Source organism: Carcharhinus amblyrhynchos, chromosome 6 (assembly GCF_965287045.1).
Source record: "Carcharhinus amblyrhynchos chromosome 6, sCarAmb.v2.hapA, whole genome shotgun sequence".
Taxonomy (NCBI): Eukaryota; Metazoa; Chordata; class Chondrichthyes; order Carcharhiniformes; family Carcharhinidae; genus Carcharhinus; species Carcharhinus amblyrhynchos.
In genome coordinates this window covers 39,486,780-39,503,008 of record NC_137329.1, presented here as the reverse complement: position 1 = coordinate 39,503,008, position 16,229 = coordinate 39,486,780, and the positions used below count along the sequence as shown (strand labels likewise).

The 16,229-nt window shown below is 40.4% G+C and overlaps 1 protein-coding gene across 5 annotated transcripts in view; it reads left to right on the top strand.

The window, feature by feature from the left end:
* The window catches only part of mob2a (MOB kinase activator 2a), a 230,675-nt gene that overhangs the window by 202,150 nt on the left and 12,296 nt on the right, over window positions 1-16,229 (top strand). For all 5 annotated transcript variants that reach the window (XM_080190268.1, XM_080190269.1, XM_080190266.1 and 2 more), the window contains exons 2-3: window positions 1,676-1,836; window positions 5,504-5,597. In XM_080190268.1, the coding sequence (XP_080046394.1) occupies window positions 1,676-1,836; window positions 5,504-5,597 (255 nt within the window). The remainder of the gene's footprint in view (window positions 1-1,675; window positions 1,837-5,503; window positions 5,598-16,229) is intronic.

The following is a 16,229-nucleotide window of genomic DNA, read 5'->3' as shown; positions in this document are numbered from 1 at the left end:
TACTGATTAGAATGTGAATCCTTACACCTAACCTGCTGTTCAAGACCTGAAGTGGCTGACAATGTGAGTGGAAGGAGCACTGATCACAGGTTACAGAGATGTGTATTGTCTCCAGACAGTACAGTAAGTGAGGTTTTGCAAACCCAGGCAAATCACGGGGGTTACAGATGGTGCGACATAAACCCATCTGTAACCCCCGTGACTTGCCTGGGTTTGCAAAACCTCACTTACTGTACTGTCTGGAGACAATACACATCTCTGTGACCTGTGATCAGTGCTCCTTCCACTCACATTGTCAGCCACTTCAGGCCTTGAACAGCAGGTTAGGTGTAAGGATTCGCATTCTAATCAGTAATCTCTAAACTGTCTGTGCTTTATATGCTCTGTCTGAGGCCGGAACTCTCCATTCACCTGACGAAGGGGCTAACCCTGAAAGCTTGAGAGTCTATTATCAAATAAATCGGTTGGACTAAAACCTGGTGTTGTCAGACTTTTTACTGTGTTTACGCCAGTCCAACGCCGGCATACCCACATCAGTCTTGTACTGTACAGTTAAACAATTGTTCAGTGATTAGTGCCTGGAGTCTTTACCAGTTGGTCAATTTCAATGGGATTACTATCAGACATTTTGCTTCAACACTTAAATTGTTTGCAAGTAAATAGAAAAAATCTGGAAATTTTAAAATTCATCCAAGGTAACATTTTACATCTTGGGCAATTTCCTGTATTTATTCAAACTAAATTGCATTTAAGAGTATTTCTAAATTACATTAAGGAGTGTGCAAGATCCATAATGACTTGTATAACAGGCACGTAATACCACTGGCATTTACAGTATTATACTCCAATGCAAAATAAATTTCAGTCTTCACTTAATATGGCAACTGCACATTGCACATTGATAAATGTAGTGGCCATATATATTTCAAACGTAACAGTACAATCTTTCCAGTTGGAAAGGATGAACATATTGTATACTGTAAATATAGCGTGGATAAAAACAGCATGAAACAGTCACTGCTGAACAGCACCTGAATCAACTAAGATTTTATAACTGAAACGTGAGGAAGAGATTGATTTAGATAAAGACTTAATATTCAAGATTTATATTGTAAAATGTGCATCACCAGTTCAACTTTACAAGATTCTGGAGAACTTGTGGTTTGGCTGCTTTGAAGTATATTATACTCAAAGTAACTACTGTATGAATGTATCATATTAGTCATAGAAGATGACAGTATTTAATGTCATTGTTGAGAATTAAGTGCCCATGCAGAGCAAGGCATTAGGCTAAGTAATAGAAATGATTTGAAAATTTGGAATTCCTTGCAGAACAGTTGAGGATCGGATGCAAGGCTCAAGTTCAATGTGCAAGACAACCTTTCCATTGGATTTTGATAAAGCAGGACGTGAGGAAGGGAAAATGGGTCTGAACGTAGTGATTATTTGGTGTGTTCGGGGAATGGAATAGTATCTTCGTTTGCATTGTTCCCCATTCCCATTGCTCATTTCGTTTTCCTTTTAGACTTCATTGTCTTGCACAACATTGTGTAGCATGTTGAATTTCCTTTGTGACGTTTATGTAACCGCTATGAATGTTTGAGACTACAGACATTGTCACATTGAAACTTGTCCACTCCAGTCCCATTCAACTACTCTCTTTGTTTGCTTTTAGGAAGTCAAAGACTAAGCCAAATGGTAAAAAAACAGCAGCAGAGGAGAAGAAATTGTATCTGGAGCCCGAATACACCAAAGCAAGAATAACAGATTTCAACTTTAAGGAGTTGGTGACTTTGCCACGTGAAATTGACCTGAATGAATGGCTAGCTAGCAATAGTAAGTTCCTATTCAGTTACTAAGCAATTACTAGTAAATATTAAAGTCTTATCCCGTATTAACATCAGTGTGATTGGAGACTTGTATGGACCATTTGGGCCAAATGGACTGTTTCTGTACAGTAACTGGTGGCACAGTTGCTGCTGCTTCACAGTGCCAGGGTAACTGTGTGTGGAGTTTGCACGTTCTCTCCATGTCTGCATGGGTTTCCTCCTGGTCCTCCAGGTACCTCCCACAGTCCGAAGATGTGCAGGTTAGGTGGATTATCCATAGTAAAAGCATGGGTTTATGGAGATAGGTTGGAGGGAAGGACCTGAGTGGGATGCTCTTTCGGAGAGTCAGTGTGGACTCAACAGTCCAAATGGCCTTTTTCTGCATTGTAGGCATTCTGTGGACATTTTATATAACAAGTGAACTGGATTATATTCAGAAAGCAGGCAAGGTTGCCGTTCATGTAAAACCACTGTGCAGCAAAACAGTTGTGTTTTTGTGCAGTGAGACCCTGTTTTAACATCAAAAGAAAACTGTCTATCTGGAGCAATATACCCCGTTGAACTCAAACATTTCATCTGATCCTCAACTGTTTGGCGAGTAAATTCCAGTATTTTTGAATATTTCTGTCATTCAGCCTTAGCCAATTGCCTATTAGCCAGTTCACAAGAATGATAGTGAACCTATAATGTTGTAAGACTAAGATATAGTACATTAGAACAATAGTTGTGTTAAGCTGAAATTACTTCAGAACAGTCAAATATCACAATTTATTCATTATCTTGTCAAAGTCTATGGTGTGAATCTCAAGTTTTTATCAAAATCAATCTCTTCATTCCATCCCAGCTGCAAAAACTTAAAGTGCTGTTCTGCTACGATCATTTCATAATTTTGTTCTATCCACTTTATATGTGCAGTACACAAAATTTGAATATAATTAGATCCATATTGTCAGATCCTCTTCTGGTGGAGTTTAATGTCTCCTCTGCTCATTCCAACTGGGTCAGTGGCAGTGTATCCCACATTAGATTGTGAGAAATAGAAACTGGAATGGATCATTGGGCTCAAATGAGTTCTTTCAGTCATTAGTATGATCTTCAATTTTTAGCTCTATTTTCTCATCCATTCCCCATATCCCATGACCAGCTGAGTGTGTCCAAAAATCTGTCCATATCTACATAAATATATTCAAGTATGGAGCAGCCAGAATCATCTGGGGTACAGAATTCCAATTTAATAAAGAAATCCCTCCTTATCTCAGCCCTACATGATTTGTCCCTTTATTGTTTGCTTCTGCCTCTTGTTCCCAAGCCATCAGAAATAGTCTGTGAGTGGTTCCTCTGCCTTGTGAAGACTTTTCAGAATTTTATATATTTTAATGAGATTCTCATTCTCCTAAACTCCAAAGAAGCCCAATTTTTTTCAAGCTGTTGTCCAACAACAGAGTGAATCCAAGTTGTATCATTTTAATGCAATAAATCCTGCCTTAAACAAGGAGACCAAACTTGTGTAAGTACTCCAATTGTAGTCTTACCTAAGCTCTGTGCAAGATTTACTTATTATACTCAAATCACCTTGCAGTAAATGCCAGTGTGCCATTTGACTTCCTAATTGTGTGTTGTACTTGCATGCTGATCTCGTGGCCATTGTCTTGAGTATACTCGACTCTTTCTGAACATTGTTTCCAAGTTCCGTGCCCTTTTTAAAACACAACCTGCTTGGCTATTCTAAACACCGAAATGAAGAACTTCACACTTCCCCACATTATACTCCTTCTGCCATTATTACTCATTCACTTAGCCTGCCTATATGCCTTTGCAGACTCTTTGTACCCTTCTCACCACTTACATTCCCACTGTCCCTAGCTTTACATTATTAGCAAATTTGATTTTTTTTTTATTTATTCATTTATGGGCTATAGTTGTCATTGGCTAGGCTAACATTTGTTGTCCATTCTTTGTTGCCCCTGTGAAGGTGATGAGCTGTTGCCTTGAACCACTGCAGTCCTTGTGGTGTAAGTACACCCACAGTGCTGTTAGAAATAGAGTTCCAAGATCTCAATGAATGAATAGTGCTATATTCCAAGTCAGGATGGTGAGAGGTGGAGGGAAACTTGCAGGTAAAGGTGTTCCCATGTATTTGTTGCCCTTAGCCTTTTAGGTGGCAGAGAATGGAAGGTGCTGTCAAACCTTAGCAAGTTGCTGCAGTATATCTTGTAGTAGATGCATATCAGTGGTGGAGGGAGTGAATGTTGAAGCTGAGTGATGGAGCACCAATCAAGCAGGATGTATTGCCATGGATGGTGTCAAGTTTCTCGATTTGTGGTTGTTGGAGCTGCATTCATTCAAACAGGTGTAGAGCGTCATTTACACTCCTGAATTGTGCCATCTGAAATGGTTGACAGCTTTGGGGAGTCAAGTGATGAGTTACTTGCCACAGAATTCCCAGCCCCTGACCTCTTATAACCACCGTATTTATGTGGTAGGCCTAGTTCAGTTTCTGATCAAAGACAAACCCAAGATGTTGATCATGAGGGATTCAACAATGGTAATGCCTTTGCATGTCAAGGGGAAATGGTTGGATTCTCTCTTTTTGGAGATGCTCATTACTTGGCACTTATCAGCCTGAATGTTGTCCAGATATTGCTGCATATGAACATTGACTGCTTCTTCTGCTTCTTTTTGTCTTAAGTCATCCAAAAAGATTGTAAGTAGTTAAAACGCCAGCATTTATTTTGGGGCACTCCACTAGTTACAACTTTAACAATGCCTTAATTATCTCTACTATTTGCTTCATGTCCATTAACTGATCCTCTGTTCATATGGGATTTACTAGTCTGACTCCTTGAACTCTTTCCTGTGTAGTATTCATTTGTGTGGCACATTATCAAATCAAAGTATATTACATCCATTGGCTTTCCCTTTTCTGTCATACTAGTTACCTCCTTGAAAAACTCTGAATAAACTTTTCAGCAGAACTTCCCTTCTATGAAACCACATTGACCAGTGTTTCCATTCCTGAAAATGTGTGAAAATGGTGATTATGTTGTCTGATGACTGACTATTCATAAGCGCACATGCATCATTGCACATAGGTACTGTACTAGAGGGTTGTCAGTACCATATACCTGCAAAGCATCAATGTTGTCAGGTTAAAGGGAAGAAAATTGACGATGGAAAATTATCTGAGAGTGCACGTTGTTGTACTATTCACAGTATCATCACAACCTCGCAGTGCAGGAGGCCATCATATGCACAAAGTGCCTATCTATTCCTCCAGCCCCTTTCCCTACTAGCTTTCACGTTTTTTTAAAACCCCTTTTCCTAATTTACATTTTCTGATTCAATGTTCATTAAAATATCTAGCCTCAGAATTTTGAACCTGTAATTTGAGTGAAAATGGTATTCAGTGATTTATTAATGTTTTGAAGTTAAATGTGAAAGAATTTGCATCTTGTACAAATTCTAATCCGCTTGCAATGCCACCTGCTGTTCACTGAAGATATTTGACTATTTCACATCAATTGGCTGGTAATGATGAAAGCTTAAAATATGTTTGTTCACCCAAATACATTTTTATTGCTTTAAATTTAATGCATCTTGAGCAATTTATTTACCATAATTTTTGATAAATGTCATCGTGTAACAACATTTTTCTTTTCCACTTTATTCTTTAGCAACAACGTTCTTCAACCATATAAACCTACAGTACAGCACTATCTCTGAATTCTGCACTGGAGATACATGTCAAACGATGACTGTGTGCAATACGTAAGTATAATGAGACTTTGAGGACAGAGTCCATGTTGGTATTCAAAAATCTCCTGTACCTGCATGCATATTCAATGATATCATGAATCTTTGCTTTCCAATCAACCAAAATACTCTTTAAATCATATTGTTTGATTTTAAAATCATGTGGTGATATAACAGTAAATAGCAGATGCGAGCATTAATTTGGCACTGGTCAAACCTTTGTTACTCGACTATAATTACAGTAATGCTTTAATAGTTAATTGTGATTACGTGTATGAGGTATGAGTAACTTGGAGCAGAAAGTGGGCAAAAGGCTGTGCATTTTGTGAATGTTAAATGCTGCAATAGTAGAATAGATGACATCATTGGTGTCAGTCTGATAATTTATATTTTCAAAAATAGGTTTAAAACAGTAACTGTAAATAGTGATGAACCTATTACATTTTTTAGCTTTACTCCGGCTTATATTGTAATACAATGGCTGATTACACAAAAGGGGAGTTAGTCCCAAATGTTCTGACTTAGCAGCCACACAGGGACAAAATTAGTCTGTGATCTTACAAAGAAACATTACCTGGAGCAACTTAATATATTGCTTGTTGAGAAAGTGTGAAAGTTCAGTTGTCTTGCTGCACATAGTGGGTATGTGTGAAGATAGTTGTGACCTTTGGTGGAACTTTTGAAGGAAATGAACTGGATCACTTAAAGCAATAAATTAGCTCAGAGCTTCCTGCTGTCATGGTCCATACAACTTCCTTTATTTCTTTGTGGTCACAGCTATTTGTGATTGCATCAGTTCCATGTATTTTCAGCCCCCAGCCCCATTAAGAGCAGTTGAATTTGGTTTTGTGACTATTTTTTTTTTGAAGATCATTATATTAATGGTTGTAGGAATTGTGGCAAAATATTAATTAAGTCAATGTAACAGCACCTGCTTCACTGTAAGCCCTTAGCCATGCCTCTTGGCTTCTTTCTTTTAAGGAGGTACTCTCTGAGTGCTTTATTTTGTAGAGTATGCTGGAATGTTCACCTTGAACACAATTTAGCTAACAGGCACCTTGCTTTGCCATTTGGTGTAGTAGCTGCAGTTTTCCCAAAACAGGATCAAAACTTGGAGGGTGTGACTTATTGTTGGAATGAATGTGATAACTTGATACGTTTTTGTAACATCAGAGATCATAATCATAAGCTTTGTCCTCTTTGAAGCACAGTAAGGTTGTCTTGCAGCTGCATGTGCCAATTAATATTTTGTTAGAATTTTGTATAGAAAAAAATCATTGCTCGAGGTTATTCTGCAAACTCTTGCTAACACCTGGTGTGAGGGAGAAATTAGCTAATTCTTTCTTAATACGTTGGAGCTCTGGAAACTTCATCCATTCTTGTTATCCAGCTGTAGATTTTAAACTGTATTTTCTGGAGCATTAAATAGGTAATCTTCCTTGCTCTATCTCTGAAACTGCATATTTCTCTAGATTCTTCCTGGTTGCCCATCATACTCTGGTTAGGGCAACACGATGGCACAGTGATTAGCACTGCTGCTTCACAGTGCCAGGGACCCGTGTTCAATTCTTGCTTGGGTCACTGTCTGTGCAGAGTCTGCACATTCTCCTCATGTTTGCGTGGGTTTCCTCCAGGTGCTTTGGTTCCTTCCACAATCTGGTTAGGTGTATTGGCCATGCTAACTTCTTCTGTGTACCCGAACAGGCGCCAGATGTGGCAACTAGGGGATTTTCACAGTAACTTCATTGCACTGTTAATGTAAGCCTACTTGTGATACTAATAAAACTTTTAATACTTTAAAACACTAATAAAAATTTCATGGACAAGATGAATGAATCTGCAGTTTCTTGATTCCTTCCTATTAATTTTCTGAGCACCCAACTTCTCTTCCTGGCCCTATATTGATGAACAATGTAAATGTCCCCCTTAATTGAGATGTTATCCCATTCCTTTCAAAACGGCAATGATTTAAAAAGTTCTTGGTAGCACAGAGCTTGGATATTGCAGAAGATAGAAACTCATTGCTAAAGCATTTCGTCTTGCACTCATCCAGAGAAATGCAAGAATACCAAATTTCAAACGTCCACAGCAATATAATAATGCAGGAGAAAAGGGATTCTGGTTAGCAAGTTAACTTATTGCTATTGTGAAAGCAATGGGAAACCATTGGCTTCCCATGCTTCCAGATAATTTGGGACTCGAGGCTTGAACATATTCCTTTTGTTTGCAGAGACTAGACCTTTGCGTGTGAAGGTGCATCGTTTCCAGCCGATGTAAATGAACCATGTTGAGCTCAATCAATGATCTTAAATTATTTGTTAATGCAGCCAATAGTGTACTTGGAATTATTCAAGTGCTGCATAATTGTGGAATTAGATTTAAAAATCGACATTTTGTTTTTGATTTTGCAAGCAGAGGCTGGTTGAGAACAGTCTGTACTCTGCCTGTTATGAACAGCCGGAAGAACATGCTGTTTGATTCAATCAGTCAATCATTTGGACATATGGCCTCCACCCCTGGCATCACACCAGCAGTGAAACTTGTACACATTTGTTGCTCAATTGTCTGATAAGCAGACTGTCTTTTTGGACTAACAATAGCATCCTATTAATTGGAAGTGCCACTTAGATTGCAATTGCACAGAAGCAATGTGAGTTAGTTTCCTTAACCTATCATTCAAATGTTTGAGACACTTTACCTTTCCAGGGTAATTTTAGGTAGACAGGGCGTGTTTAAGGCCCAAAAGTGGGAGCCTTGGGCCCATTTGTGAGTTTGTAGCAAATAATTTTCGGATCATTGTTTGAAAAAATATCTTCGATGTGCTTGATTTCTACTGTGCACTCACTTGATGACACAAATGGCTAGGACAGTGCTTTCCAAACTGACTTTTCCCAATGTGACCCCATTTCAATGCCTCATACTTCATGTAGCCCCAGAGTTGGTATTGTAGAAAGTTCATAGAAACTCTACAGTGCAGAAGGAGGCCTTTTGGCCCATTGAGTTTGCACTGACAACAATCCCACCTAGGCCCTATCCCCATAACCCCACATATTTACCCCGCTAACCTACTCATCCCCAAGACACTAAGGGGCAATTTAGCATGGCCAGTGCACCAAACCTGCATATCTTTGGATTGTGGGTGTCAACTGCAGGAAACCCACACAGACACAGGGAGAACATGCAAACTCCACACCAACAGTGATCCAAGCTGGAAATTGAACTCGGGTCCCTGGAGCTGAGAGGCAGCAGTGCTAACCACTGTGCTAGCATACTGCCCCGTTGTTGAGTAATAGGAGTTAAAATTGCTGAAAAAATAAGTGGAAAGACCCACCAGTTTACAGTCTGGTGGACCTCAGAGAACAGACCATTAAGCCACCCCCACCAGCAGGGGGGAAAAAAAGCAAACATTTAAAGGGACTGCAGCCCAGTTTGATGACCTCTGGGCTAGGACCCTATTTACAAGACTGTTGATGAGGCCAATCATCATGTGCTTCATCCCACAGTAAAATTCACTTTTGAGATGGAGCAGTCGAATGTGCTTCTTTCTCCAACATGCTTGAGGAAAAATCTGCTTATGGTTTCTCCACCTGCGTCTGCTGCAACCATACCTTCACCAAGCACTTTATACATTGTGGTGATATATTCCAAGCAATCGACGATGGATCGTATCGGCAGTCTTGCAAATGGAGTAATTTGTTCACCTTGCATATATGTCTAGCTTCATTTAGTTCTACACTTAATTGTATTCTCCATTTCAAAGTCTGTGCCTCTGGCCCATGCTTCCCTCAGTGCATCTTTTCCCTTCCTCCCCTTTAGCCATGCAATCAGCTCTCGCTTTAAATTGCCCTGCTTAATTGTCAATTAGATTTAACGTTGTTTATTCTTTAGGGCCTATTTTTAAAATTTGCATTGCTGTTTTTTTGCTCTCTGGCTCCAAACACACACTGCTGCGTTCTGGACCAGTTGCTGTGGAGTTCTGATGTCCGAGATACTAGTCTGTCATTGAGGACAAGGATGCGGAGGAAAAAGTGAAGTCCAAGCTGTGGGAGCAGGGGGCAGGGAGCCTGACCCAGAGGCTTAGCCAAGACAATCACTACCAATTGGAGTGGTGCCCTGCTGGATTGGTATGGCAGCTGCTAATCACCAATCGGGTCATGAATTATGAGTAATGCAGGTGCGGTGGTTGGGGATGTGAGGTGAATGGAGGATGGAATCTTGTTCCCCTGAACACTGTCAGGAAGGAATATTGGCTCCAGGCCTGGGAGTTGGCCTTGGGGTGTTGAGTCACTGGATTGGGGGTGATGAGGATGTTGGGGTTGTGGTGGGACAAAGTAGAGAAAGAAGAGAGAGACAGTGAGAAAGGAAAGTGAGCAAAAAATTGAGTTTTAGGAGTGCTGTGGGTGAAACGCAATCTATACTACTGGGTTTATTTGAGTGGTTTAGTTTAGTGTTATCCAATTTGAATTTATACAGTATTTGTTATATTCAGTGACATTTTATAAGGCATTGCAGCTGCAAATGCACAGTGCTGCATATAAATTGTACAGTCTTCAACTTGTACATTGTTTTTTCTGGGCAGGAAATGTTTGAAGGAATAAACATTGATGGGAACCCATGATTCACTTAATGTTGTTCCACTTAATTTGTGCAATGCAGGAGCACAGCCAGAAATATAACTGAGAACTTACTGTCCTATATTCCGAGTATTCCTTCAGCTTCTTGGGCATCACAATTGAATTTCTCTCTAAAATACCTTTGGTGCCCCCTAAGCCCATCTGCCTCAGAACCCCTGTCCTGGAATTCACCTTTTTTGTTGAAATATTTGATTGCCAATGAAGCAGAAATGAGGGTAAAGCATCCATTTTTCTCTGCCTCTGGGAAATTTCTGCGGTCAAGACATTATATAGATCTATATAGATGTAAATTGTTGATCGGAGCTCAATAAAATAGCTGTCTTGGTTCAGATTTTAACTTTTTTTATATAAAACATTATGTCCATTAAGGAACTAAAGTGTTTGATTTGCCACCAATGCTGTTTGATATCAGCTGGGCACTAATTGGGAGGTTTTTGCCTGGCAGGGAGGGGAAACATGGGATTGGTGGTAAATTTGTGGCCTTATTTTCCCCCTCTCAGTTTTAGCTACTCAGTTAAAATCTGGGCCATTATAAAATCAAGCTGAAGAGCAGAGATTCTGTAACACTGCAACACACTCCCCAGCCAGTGATGCATGCCTGCTTTTGTAGTCCTTGAAAACTTCAGTACTGAGTTTGCGCTTTGTCTTTGCCCAATGTAATTTGGACCCAATAAATGTTGCACTAAAGGCATCTCCACATCTCGTACATTTTATTTCCAACTGTATAATCAAAAGTGGTCATCATTTGTGATGTTTGCAAATATGCTTTTGTTTTGTAGATTTGCCCCCGTTGAGCATTATAAATAAAACTCTCCATGAACTGGAGATTGGGTGAAAGAGTATGTTTACTTTCTGTCTTGTAATCTGGCATTTGTGGTGGCTTGGCTAAAAAGTTTAAATAAAAAACAGGTTATATGTTATTTGAGATGTAATAATGGCCAATGTGGGTGTTTAATTAGGGGTTCACTGCCACAAGGTTAACGTTGTCAAGGTTCCATGTTTGGTATTTCGCAGAGATTCTAATTGAATGAGAGCTTGCAAGTTTTGATTCAGATCCAGGTCCCATTGAAGCACTCATGTCTGCAGGCTTTGGTTGTCATGAATCATTCTTTTTCTGTAAAGAGAGGCTGATAAATTTATGCTCCTGACACTTTTACATCTGCCTTGCATAATTTTCCGTTTGACTTCTGTGCAAACTTGATTGATCTGCACTCATCAGGAGAACAATGGTGTGCGTGAGTGAGTCAAATCTGGTCGAGACACCAAATAACTGCCTGTCAGCAGAATTTGTGGTACTAACCCTGGTGAGCAATTTTAAAAAGTGTGTGTAGTCTTCTCTAAATTTGATAAGAATCTGCCTAAAGTACAACCTTGTCTTTTTAATTTGCAACCCGTGGAAGCTCAGAGCTTTGCAGATGTAACTACCCAACGTTGTGTTAAAACCTGCAGTTGAATATAAACCAGTAATAAGCCTACGTTGATTTGGTTTCTGGAGTTTTGCTGAACAGCCAATTGGTATTAGCAATTATAGACAGAAATGGTTATCACAGAAGTCTTCTAACCTACTTAAACTTCCAAAATTTTTTTTTAAGTTCTCACCATTATTCTCTCTCTCTGCTCTTGTTCATTTCCTCTATTTACCCACTATTTTATCTTGTGACAAGCCAGGCAGATGAGACTATTCTTTACGTGGTCAGAGACTAAGACCTGCAATGTGTTGGGATTAAAGGTAAATCTGCGTCCTACAGAATCAAACCTTTACTTAATCCTTACGTTGTTCCCTCTGTTTTGAAAAGCAGTGTTGTTCAGCTCGGATTGATTGCATGCATGCTGGATCTAAGGATTAGAAATCCTTATAAGCAACTTTCATATCATTAAACTGGTAAAAGCACTGAACTGCGTGAATCGATATTGCATAAGGAATTGGAACAAGAGTAGACCATCTCCCCTATTCAGTTAGATCCTGGCTCTACCTCCATACCCCTTGATTTCCTCAGTATCCAAAAATCTGCTTATACTGTATATTTACTGGATTTGATGAATATCCACAGCCCTCAAGTGGAGAATTGCGAAGATTTACAATCCTTTTGAGAGAAAATGTATCCCTCGTATTGACTCTGAATGGCAAACTCCTTATTCTGAGACAGTGACCCTTTGTTCAAGGGAACATTGGTGCTTTGACTGGAGACATTTGTTTGTAATGACCCAATGCTTTTTCCCTTTCTAATAGGCTGACCACACAACATCATAAACACTGCAGACATGATTTTAAAACTTTGAGGGGGATTATCTGCGCCTGCTGGCTCCTGGCAAGAACCATGATGGCCCGGTAAATCAGGCGTCAGCGGGAAAATGGGTTTTGCGCTGGTCACCAAACGCATTCTGATGCTGTCAGCCCGCCACACTGGCCCTGATTGGGTTCCTGGTCAGAGCAGGTGGGAACCCGATTAAATGTTGAAATTGCCTAGTTTACATCTGGTTCCCTCCCACTATTCACCCCCCTCCTCCCCAGTGAGATCTGCACTAGGTGGCCTTTGGTGCAGGTCCTCGCAAGTAAGGATCTGGCTTGTTGGGTCCTGAGGATCTGGGAAAACCACAAACTCCTCCCCCACACAACGTGCAGGCATGAGGCTGACCCGATGACCACTCACTCGGCTGACCTGCCCCCCCCACCCTCATCCCTCCTGTCCCCCTCAATGAAGGTATTTAAGATGCATTTAAGAGGAATTAAAATAAACATAGCTATCCATGGAGGCCCCTCTGAGGTGCTGAACTTTGAAATTGACAGATTAAGGCTTTCCAGTGACTAGACAGTTTCAAAAAGTTTCTGCTTGCTAGGAAGCCTCAAATTTTAAATCAAAACTGTGTGCATACTTTGGGGCTGAGTACACAACTGTGCAGATTGGAACTGCTGCTATCCCCCCTCCCACCCCAGTGAAATTGACATCTGTCTGTCAGGGGACTCTGCTGTCACCTGTAGCTTCTAGCAGGTAGAAGGGGAAAATCTCTGCTGCAGAATGGAGTGCTGCAATGATTTAAAAACCTGCCAGATGACCAGGGGCATTGAGATTAAAGTGACCTGGCCACTTCAAAGTTTTTACAGCTGACAGGCGGGAATGCAGATGTTGATCACAGGGCTGCCTGAAATTACCATCCCAGGGGAGAGTGGTGAGGTTAACACTTCGTTCCCAGCCCAACCCTGAGCCCACCCCACCCAACCCCTCAGGACCCTTGAGGAACCATCTTCTGCAGCCTGGCAGCTACAGAGGGGCAAATGAATGCTGGACCTACCTCTTTGACCCACCTTGGGGCCCAATGCCCAGGGGGCAGTGCAGTGCCAAGGTGAGTGGCCTGAAAGGGGGGAATCTGAGGGGACTATGGGGGTCTGAGGTGAAATGGGGCCTGAGTGAGGGTCAGGGGAGAAGGGTGGAGGTGGCTGAGTGTATGACCTGAAGGGGATGGTGGCTGAGTATGGGTTCTGAGGGGGAAGTATGTCTGAGTGGGGGGGGTTGAGAGGGAAGAGGGACCTGGTTGGGGAGGTTTTAGAGATTGGGGTTGGGTCACCCTCATGGTTGTATGGTGTGGAGGGGGAGGATTTTGCCTGTTATTTGTGGGTGGGGGAGGATGCCTCTCCGTGAGTGATGAGACACCCTTCTGGTGTCTGTCTCTGAGCGCAGAGATCAGGTTGCCCTCGCGGAACAGAGGGGTAACTGATGGGGTTCTCCCAAGATGAGCTTATTGACATCTTTCAGCTGGGCAGATCCCACCTGATAGATGCTGACAGCGCTAGCGCAAAACACTTGTTTTCCTACTGACATGAGTACTTAGTCCCAATTTGGGAGATTGTGGCTTAGTGTATTGCCTTCATCCCTTTCCTGGCTGATCAAATGGGCTAAACTAGATCACAAACTGTGTGCTTTTTAAAGCAAGATTTCGTTGGTGTGCTTATGGGAGTGCAAGTTGTTGATGGGGCTGAATGAGTTTATGACATCATTGGGCACTCTTTAATGTTAGCAAGTATTTTCCACATTTTACCATTCTGGATCCCCAGAGACTATAACCATCAGGTTGAAAATTATGAACTATAAGGCATTGCTTAGGAAGGAGCTTCCAGTATTATCAATCCTACATTGAGCATCAACGACTTGTATAGCGTGAAGCCTCCCAAGGTGCTTTGTGGAATTGTAATAAAGTATGACACTGAATCAGGTAAAGAAATATTAGGTCAGACGACCAAAGGCTTGGTCAAAGCGATAGATTTTAAGAATTGTATTAAAAGAGAAAAGTGGGCTAAAGGCATGGCCACTAATGATAGAACAGTTAGGATTGAGAATCTTAAGTATATAACATTTTTCTGGCAGTCATTTCAGAAAGAACATTTATTATTAAAATATTAATTTATGTGCCAACACCAATGGACTTGAATGTTGTACTCCCATCGGATGTCAATTTTTTAACCTATTGTCTAAATGCAATGGAGACAAAGAGTCCCTGATTTGCAGTTAAGTAGATTTTAGTATATTTTGTGTAAATGCTGACATTTATGCTTACGTGCAGGTGCAATAACTAACTGGCACACAGCAATGTTCCTCAAACAGCAGTGAGACAGTTGACCAGATACTTGGTTTTAATGTTGATGTTAGCCAGGACATGGAGACACCACACTTCTTGAAGTGGTGCAGTGGACTTATTTTCTTCACATTCTCTGGAGAAGCCAGAAAGATAGCACCTCTGACTCCGCAACACTCCCTAAGTACTGCAGTTAAGTGTCAGAATGTACTGTGCACTTGAGTCTTGAGTTTGTATCAGACTAATATGACTTCAGTGTTCATAGTGTGATAAAAATGCAAGACTTAAACAATGTTTAAGGCTTTAATCTACAGCCTTCTGATCGAGAGCTACACAGAACCAAGAATCGCTCTTTAAACTCTACTGGTAAATTGTTTTTGTAAAACACACACAGCTGATGCTTGTGTCTAAAGAACACTTTGTAACCTCATTGGAAATCTGCAAGCAGCAGAATCGAGAAGTGCTGGAACAAATTTATTTGCCAGATTAATGTTTGACAGGCTAAAGCCGATTACATCACCATGGTCCTATGATCTGCACCTTTGTTCCAAAATGCCCCTACAATTTGATTTCTGTCCTCTGCATCTGTTTACTGAGGTTTCTTCAGAATCTTCACCAAATAAGGGGCAATTTTGCATTGTTGGCTTTCACAAGACCAGCTGTGTGTTTTCTATGGCCCTTCTATGGTTAAAGTATGTTTTTAATAAGTGCTCTATGAACTGCATTGTGAAGCCTCCTTTTTAGGTCTTGTAGCTTGTTGCAAACTTAATATGTTGCCACCCAGAAATGCCAGGCTTCTTCCTTTCAGCCGTGCCTTTCCTTTCATAAAGTGGTGCCTCTCATAATAATTGAAAAGAATGCAAAGTAGGACTAGAATTCAGAATGTGGAAACTATAAAATATTGCTTTCATGGCTAAAACTACAGGAAAAAGGGTTTTTCAGTTCTCAACTCATTTCTATTGTAGGAAAAATCAGATTTCCTTCCTTCAATATTTGCAAAATGATTTGACTGGGAGTAGTATTTGAATATAGAGTAATTGATGGTTTGTGAAAACTCCTGACTTTTCTATTTGCAACCTATTTAATACAATTAAATCTGATAGAGATCTTGCTGTGTTCAAATTGATTTTTCTCTCTTGTTCAGATTGAACTAAGTTGTGGCAATTAGAATAGTTCTTGTGTAATATAAAAAAATTGTGAAATCCTTAAAGCTTTGCACATCCCTGTACTACAATTTGAATAAATTTTAAACTATCAGATTTGAGTGGCATTTCCTCACATATATTAAAGAACGTTAAAATAATGCATGTTTCAGAGCTAGAAGGTGAAATTTACTAACACCTTTAACAACTTCCATTAATTTGATAAACTTCTCACGCTGAAAATATCAGAGTGCTTTTTGCATATAAGGGATAAAGTTATATGTTGGACATGGTACATGGGT